At 35.9% G+C, this 8,952-nt stretch overlaps 1 protein-coding gene across 1 annotated transcript; it reads right to left on the reverse strand.

Moving 5' to 3' along the window:
• Nucleotides 1–5,682: 5,682 nt before the first annotated feature.
• Nucleotides 5,683–7,785, reverse strand: LOC121765554 (floral homeotic protein APETALA 2-like). Its single transcript, XM_042161753.1, has 8 exons — nucleotides 7,054–7,785; nucleotides 6,939–6,964; nucleotides 6,828–6,858; nucleotides 6,675–6,762; nucleotides 6,450–6,595; nucleotides 6,318–6,362; nucleotides 6,143–6,234; nucleotides 5,683–6,052 (listed from the first exon to the last, which is right to left on the reverse strand). The coding sequence occupies exons 1-8, from the start codon at nucleotides 7,449–7,451 to the stop codon at nucleotides 5,784–5,786; spliced, it is 1,095 nt and encodes a 364-aa protein (XP_042017687.1). The 5' UTR covers nucleotides 7,452–7,785; the 3' UTR covers nucleotides 5,683–5,783.
• Between the last annotated feature and the right edge of the window lie 1,167 nt (nucleotides 7,786–8,952).

An 8,952-nucleotide genomic window follows, 5' to 3' on the forward strand; every position in this document is an offset into this window, starting at 1 on the left:
TTTGTTTTAATTAAATGTATATGTTGTCCTTTTTAATATATTTGGATTAGTTTAATCATTTTTCAAATATTTTGTAAAGTATTTTAATCATCTTGTAATAAATTTTGTATTTTTATCTTTGTACGTATTTCTAATGCATATCTTTTTCAATTTTTTAAAATTATTGAATTTTTTCTTAAATAAGCGAAAAGATGTTTTGTCATTAAAAATAACGCACTTTGCAAAAGGTTAAATAAGTTATCCCTAATTTATAAATATAAGAATTTTCATTTTTGACAGTGGAAGTTATCCAAATAAAAGATAATGAAGCTTTTTAAAAAAAAACGACGACATGTTAAAGAGAAGATAGGTAATCGATTCTGAAGCTCGAAGATGTAATTATTTATCGTACCCCAAATAAAAAAGTCTAGATTCGCCAATACTTGGAATTGACCATGAAGGAGATTTTAATAAATTGGTTGTTACCTTGTCTGCAGGCTGCTTTGTTTGTTTAAGAGAGGGTTTTGCCAAATGATAAACTCTTGATTCTAGTATATGCTCATCTCATGAACTTCGTTTAGCTGGCTTTTCATTTTAGTATACTCATTTTAGTAGTCTAAGTCACTTTTGAAAACTCGTTTTGTAAAAATGATAATATATAGCTAAAGTGGAGAAATGGTGAAGTAAGTTAGAGAATAATGTAGAGAAGAGTTTTATCTACATTATTCTCTAACTTACTTCACCATTTCTCCACTTTAACTACTACTTATTATCAATTTTACAAAATGAGTGCTCAAAAGTGACTGAGACTGCTAAAGCGGGACGTAGGAAGTATATGTTCATTTCCTTTGGGTACTTCAGTTCCAAAAATTTAGGAGGTTCATGGAAAGCCAATTGGAATGCTAAGACTAAATGGCTTGTTAAGTGATGCTCTTTCTTGAATAATGTATAATGTTGGGGTTTTGGTGGTCTCAAAATGACTTGAACCCGAGACCACAGAAGGGGAAGTCGCATTTTAAAGGGAGCGATTTATCTCCAACGGATATGTGGAGTCTGTTGAGCTAATTGATCTGATCCGACGGCTGACATTCGCGGAGAGATAAGGTTTAATCTGGACCGTGGATTGCTGGATCTTGTTTTCAGCTCAAAATCAGAAAGGGGGAGAGATGAGAGAGTTAGTTCACGAGAGAGAGATCAGCTGAGTCGATCCTTGAGAGATTCATGTCAGCTGCGAAGACTTAGTTCGAGATTGTTGAGTTCTTGTTCTGTATTTCTTCTAGTGTTCTTCCGATTCAAATTGTAACATATGTATTCACCAAACTCGAAATAAAGATTGTGTCTGCTCGTTCTTCCATGCATGTAGACCTTCGACGAACCACGTAAATCCTCGCTATTGTGTTCGTTTTATTCTTGATCGTCATCGCTTCTAAAATCAACATATAATTTCATTCGCTTGCCATAATTTTATTGATCTCTCTTAATTAAGGGCATGTGCAAGAATCAAGATTATGATCAACATTTCACTTGTTATTTTCCACTTATGCGTGTTTTTTATACTACTTCCGTCCCAATAAATATGAAACATTTGATTTTCGGCACGAGATTTGTTGTGACAGAATAGAGCAACTGTATAATCGAGACAAGAACAGAAACGTAAAGAGACACTTAATTTTACGTTGTTCGCCAATTGCTACATCCACGAGCAGGAACGGAGAACATATTTAACTCAGATTGTGGCTACAGATTTCAGCCTCATTTCAGATCAGCAGGATTATTATGTGCCTAATCCCATATAAATAGGCACACATGAGATTCTATCCTAATTTGGAAACATAATCCTATCCCAATTCGAAAACATAATCTATACAGATTCAAGGCATACTAACAAATCTCCACCTTGACTTAAATTCTCCCATGCAGATGCATCATTACAATGTCATTTAACTCAGATTGTGGCTACAGATTTCAGCCTCATTTCAGATCAGCAGGATTATTATGTGCCTAATCCCATATAAATAGGCACACATGAGATCCTATCCTAATTTGGAAACATAATCCTATCCCAATTCGAAAACATAATCTATACAGATTCAAGACATACTAACAAATCTCCACATTGACTTGAATTCTCCCATGCAGATGCATCATTACAATGTCAGATAAACAGACTTCTCACAAAACCCTAACAAATGCGGAATTCAAAACTCTGTTAGGAATTTAAAACCCTAGTCCGAAAACCAGGCTCTAATACCACTTGTCAGGATTGTCGACGTCGGCAACATTAGTTAATACCACTTGTCAGGATTGTCGACGTCGGCAACATTAGTTTGATATTGTCCGCTTTGGGTCTAGCCCGCACGGATTTATTTTTGGGTCACTCCCAAAAGGCCTCAAACTAATTGGGGTTGGACAGGAATTATATATACCTTCCAACTTCCCTCAGATTTCCGATGTGGGATAGGTTTGTACTCAACAAGATTTTATGCAGTGTTGTTTTGTGAGTTAATGAAGAGAGAGTAAAGTAAGAGAGAGGAAAAAATAAAGATAGTGTTGTTTCCATTTTAGAAAATGTTGCATTTATAATGGGACGATCAAAAAAAGAAAATGCTTCATTTTTAATGGGAGAGACAGAGTATTGTACTATCTTCTAATTTCAGAGTTGTTGATGTATCAACTCATGTTAACTTCATAACAATTGTGGAAGAGAATGATTCTTTAGTAGATATATGTGTGTAAGGGGAATAGAGAATATTGTAGATATAAATGAGTTTCTATTTTTAGTGTCATATTGTATAGGTGGGATAAATTAACTAAAAAGAAAAGTGAGCCAGTTTCGGTGGAAGAGAGGGAGAACTTGTTGTAATGTAGTTGTAGGAAGATGTTAAATCTTTGATTTATTTTATTTGTCACTTTGTTAAACGTCTATGTATCTTATATGATGGCAGTGATATTATTGCATTGGCAAAAAATATAGTCTAGGCACAAGCTTTGCCCACTTTATTTCACATAAGTTGAAGTCATGGTCATGTAGTTCTTGAGTGTATGCTTGCGTTAGGAATATGTTTGATACATTTACCTTGGTTCATTAAAACACTACTAAAAATTTGACCTGTTATTACATTAATTTTGTCACAATTAAAACTGTGAGCATAGATACTCAAACAATACACTGATTTTCATAACATTTATATCATACACTAACGTTACACTGGAGTTAGATGTCATTTGAACAATCATATATACTCACACTTCTGTTACGTATAAATTATGGAAATTCGTAGGTGAAAATTGTAAATTACATACAATCAGGGGGTAATGTAATTAGAACCATTCACATGTGGTATTTTTTTAAATTTTCATACGTACTAAGATGGTGTAATCTCAGATTATGTCTTATGACATTCTCGAATGACACTACAAGTGATTTTACATTACGTTTCCAAGTGAAATAGTAGACCCTCTATCCTTTCACTCAAACTATTATTACATCTTTCGTTATCACACTTGCACCCACTGTGATTATAGATGAAGTGTAATAAAATAATATATATGCTGATATTTTTAAGTGTGATGAAATGATGATTTTTTTGTAGTGAAAGTCTGATTTTTGTTGAATAGATCGTATATGAGTTTGAAATTTTTGATTATTTATAAATTTTAATGAGTTAACACTATCTAAATTTTGTAGGTTGATCCGTCCCATCGAAGATGTTCCATTTTTCATTTAGTTTGCCCCATTTAAAGATAGAAATTCTTTTATCTCGAATTTATTTTTCCTCTCTTACTTTATTCTCTCCATTAAACACCTAAAATAAAACTATATAAAATCTTGTGCCGTCTAAGGACGAGTCATCTTCTTTGGAAACAGAGGGATTATAATAAAAGAAAATACTCCGTATACAAATATAATATGAAAGCATTGGACCACCTGAGGTATCGTGTGGATCGAACAAAACCTTAAAACAAGCCATATCATATTATTGTAAACCTACCTAGTTTTCAACTTGCCTTCTCCTAGTACGTACAGTAAAAAAATAAAAAATGCGAAAGCACAAATTTAAATTGAATAAAATAAAATAAAGAGGGATGATTCTTGACCTTTTGCCATCTTAATTTTATAACCATATAATTAATCGAGGTTACTCTCGACTCTTCTACGCACGACGAGGTGCTGTTAGCAAATAATTGTGCGAATAAATTATTAGCAACATGACTAAATATTGAAGGTAATTGGTAGATAGTATAATCGATGATGACGTCACAGGTGACGAAATTTTCCCAATTATTTTAATGTTTTTTGTAACCAACCTACATATAAAATTTAGTGGGGATAAACAAGGTTGAATATCTGGATGCGATGTATATTATTTTAGTGATTAGTAGTAAAGCATCAAAGGTAAACCTCGTAGTGTAGAGAAATTTGTTTGTCGTGGATGTCTAGGATAAAGTAGGTCTCCTCCTTACCTTCGTACTAGGTGATCATTTTTTAAATAGTACTCCTACTAACATCTTTTAATCACTTATTACAGAGTACACATAATCTATAACTATATTTATGATATAGAAGAATATTATTTACAATGTTATTATTCCATCGGCCTCGACTTAAAGTGATGCATTTTACTTTGACGCAGGACTTAAGAAAATAACCTTTAAAGAATTAAATAGAGAAATCATAAAGTAGGAGAAAAAAGATAGGAGTGATAAAATTTAATAAAATAAAGTATGGCTGACAAAAGGATTTAATTTTTGCGAAAAAAATGTAGTATCACTTAGCTTGTGACGTTTTAGATAAAAATAAATAATAAATAAACATGGTTTACCTTGGAATGAAATTAATAATATATACAGTATATTGTACTATAACAGGATAAGATTTAAAACAATAAAATCTATTCTATACGGTGGTGTTCGGTTTCCTAGATAAAATAGTACTCCCTCCGTTCCATAGTAATAGAGTCATTTTGTCATTTTGGTACGTTCCATAGTAATCTAGGATTGAGTGTGAGATTATTTTACTTGGAGGGGGTTAGCTATGACTAATTATTCCATAATTATTCATCTAGGATTGAGTTATGAGATTAAATTACATGAATCAAACATACTAGATATTTAATCCGAGATAAGTACAATCTTGCAAACTGAACACCCGTACAAGTAGAAATACGACTGTAGTAACAGAGAGTAGTGGAATAATATTACAACAAGGCCAAATGAAGGTGTGTGAGTGTTGTGGGTGGGGGTGGTTGCAAGCTCGAGTAGAGTTAGGTTAAGTCCATCTCACCATTATAGCAATTGTCTGTATGAATTGCTTTTGCTCTTGAGAACTGATTCCAAGGACACCAACGATGTTGACAATTCAGCACTCATATTTCTCACCATTCCTCTCCCCACTTTTTTTTTCTTTCTAATTTCTCACATTCTTTTTATTTGCATCCCACAACATCATAGGATATTTTGTTTTAGGTAAGGAGTTACTATAAAGAAAAAGTAAAAGAGCCTTTCAATATCACCTTTTAATTTATGATAAAATGTCAAGTTGATGCCCAATTATAAAATACTATAGTCCAAGGACACTGATTGAAACGAAATCTTAATTACTAATTTCACAATTTCTATCATATTTTGAAAAGTCAAGACAACTACCTTTGCGCATCAAATATTTGATTCAAACATTTCGTTGTCACGTAATAATCAAGCCAATTGTCAAATCTAACTCTAGAAATTTTATTTAATTTGTTAAAATAAAGTTACCAGTGGGGAAATAGGGTACAAATGGTGATATTCTCTGAAATAGAAGAAAACTAAGATGGCCTGATGAGAGGGTGGATCCCATTTTTATGAATCCAATTTTGATGAGCTGATGGGAATCCTGATGATGCTGCGGCATTAGCAAACATTCGAGCTTCATTCATTTGCCATTGTTGTGCATTTCTCGATACACCAACCGCTCGTCCTCCTCCTTCGAGGTATCCATATGGCCTATTGAACATTTGGTATCGAGGGGCCTCGTTGCTGATCGCGTTGGCTTGTGGCGAAGCAGAATTCCCTAAGCTCAAGTCGAGATTGTGATCTGATGCATTATTGGAAGATTCTGAGTTGGTTGCAAGAAATTATTTGTCCAACGGTAATAGTTAGTGTATAGTAGTATTAGTATATATACCTGCTGATTTGAGTTCATCATCATAAATGGTGGGATCGAAATTGGTAACAGCTTCTTTGCCGTTGCATTTTATGGAGGCTTTATCATAAGCCCTAGTACAAGAAATAAAATAATTCATCTTTAAAACCGACATTAATTTTCGGACCACTATTTTAGAGGCCATGAACCTACGTACCTTGCAGCTTCGACTTCGGTATCGAAAAGACCCAAATAAACGTACCTGCATGACGTCACGGTAACAACAAACACGAATTTAAGAATATTTATTCAAAAATTGTTAAACGAAAAATTAAAGAATTGTTGTTACTTTTTGCCAAGAAATTGGCCCATCCTAGCTTCCCATCTACCACATTTGTGCAAAGTGACACCTCTATATTTTGAACTCCCTCTTGGGAAGCCAGTGCTTTGGCGGCGAAGTACGTGCACAAATTCCTCCTTTGTTAGATTGCTCATCTGTGAAATCACAATCTCACATTCATAATACTAAAATTAAAACAATTAGGTACTGATGTTAAAATTGATAAATTCCTACCTGTTTTAAGTCGGGTTCGTAGTCCTCTAAGGTGAAGTTGATGTCTGCTTCGACTCCTCGGAATTTAATGGCTGCTCTATCATATGCACTGCGATTTATACATTGATTTTTGTTTAGGCATTAATAAAACGTGCACAAAGCTAATTAGCTTACCGGGCCGCGGCATGGGCTGTGTCGAATCCACCTATGCATTGCAAGATTCAATTTTCACCCATCAAATTAATCACAAAATCAAGAATCAGTGTTTAAGAATGAAAAACAAACCTAAATAGACTTGCTTCCCGCAATCCCTGTAGAAAATTCAACTCAATTTATAGTACTATATATGTATGTATGTATGTGTGTGTACATGAAAAATGCCAATTTTAGTAATATGTACCATATGTGCGATTCCCAGCGGCCGGTTCTCCGGTAGAACGTGACGCCGCGGTATTGCGAGCTCCGCGACCTCGGCCCTCGCCGGCTCTTCTTCATTGGCTGCGCCGCCGATTTCCCCATCACCGCTCCGTTGCTTACTTGCGGCTCGGTCGACTGGCAAAATTTGACCCCGGCCCAGTGAGCCCGGGGGAAGCCGTGGGGCCCACCATCCCCCACCGGAAAGAACTGCCGCGTGACGAGGGGGGAGCACGGCCCCACGCCTTCCTCCTCCTCCTCCACCACCACCGCCGATGAGCTCGAATTCGAAGCCGATCCCACGCGCTTCCCCTTTTCCTCGGAGCAGCCTTCCGATTCTTCGCCGCCGCGCCTCTGATCCGGTGAATCGTTGAGATCCCACATTTCTGTTATTGATTTCGGCCACCGCAGAGGATCCAAACCCGAGGAATTCGCTAATTCTGATGACCACAGTCTAATCAAGAATCAAAAAGGCCTCTCTTTCTCTCTCTCTCTCTAAACTGTTGTAGAGTGAAGAAGTTCCAATGTGGAGACTATGTTGTCCCATGATACAACATAAAGAACCTAGGACCATAAACTTTAAAAAAAAAAGCGAAAAAAAGGGGAAAAGAGTTTGGTTGCAAAGAAATGTTGTTGCAATTCCGACTTCCAACCGTACAACTAGATCTCTCTCTTTCTCTCTCGTCTAGCTAGATGCCCAATACTGCAAGACGAGGCCAGTTTTTCAATGCTCTCTTTCTCTCTCTATACTCTATACCCAACAGGAGATGCCCACGGTTCGAAAACCGGCGGTTCCGGTTCGGAACCGCCGGTTCCGGTTTTGGCGGAAGCGGAACCGGAACCGGACCGTGAGGCTATTTCACGGTTCCGGTTCCGGTTCGAAAACCGGGCGGTTCCGGTTCCGGTTCGGAACCGCCGGTTTTCCGGCGGTTTTGGCGGTTCCGGTTTTTGAACCGGCGGTTTCGCCGGTTCAATTTTTTTTTTTTTTTTTTAAATTTGAAATTTGGCTTTATACAACAAATCGGAACAAGACAATGCATAATTCAAGCACAAATAAGACGAATAAGGAGAAAATGAAATAAATTTTATTGATTTTGAGTTGTAACGGACAACGATACATTACAATTTACAATACATAAGTATACAATACAACAACATACAACAATGTAATATAATTTACAAGTGTCGTCGGGCGTCGGCTCGTCGCCTCGTCGGACTCGGAAGGTAAATTTAAAAAAAAATGAAATGGGGGGGAAAAAGGAAAAATTGAAAAGGGCTTGAGATCAACTTAAACTTTCAAAGTTAAACTTTTCAAATTTAAGTTGAGTTGCCTACGTATCCACAATTTTATTGAGGAATCAAAGCCCACGTAGTTCTCTTACCTTGGGATCAACCCTTTTTTCTTGCAAAATGTTGCCCATTTTCTAAGCAAACACATATCAACACGCTATATACACATTGCTGCATTTCTAATAGGGACAATTTGATCTTCCAAAGCAATCAATGCATCTCGAACACACATAGTCAGAATATTATTCAAGCATCTAGCATGGAAAAAATTAGTACTAATAGATAGTTTGTTCTGATTTTTTCCATGCTAGATGCTTGAATAATGTTCTGACTATGTGTGTTCGAGATGCATTGATTGCTTTGGAAGATCAAATTGCCCCTATTAGAAATGCAGCAATGTGTATATAGCGTGCTGATATGTGTTTGCTTAGAAAATGGGCAACATTTTGCAAGAAAAAAAGGTTGATTCCAAGGTAAGATTTCATAGATCATTCAGGATGCGGCTAAGTTGTACTTGAAGATCATTAAAATATATTCCGCATTTGATATTTATCAAATGGGGAATATATTTTAATGATCTTCAAGTACAACATAG

The sequence above is a fragment of the Salvia splendens genome, chromosome 14 (assembly GCF_004379255.2).
Source record: "Salvia splendens isolate huo1 chromosome 14, SspV2, whole genome shotgun sequence".
Lineage (NCBI taxonomy): Eukaryota > Viridiplantae > Streptophyta > Magnoliopsida > Lamiales > Lamiaceae > Salvia > Salvia splendens.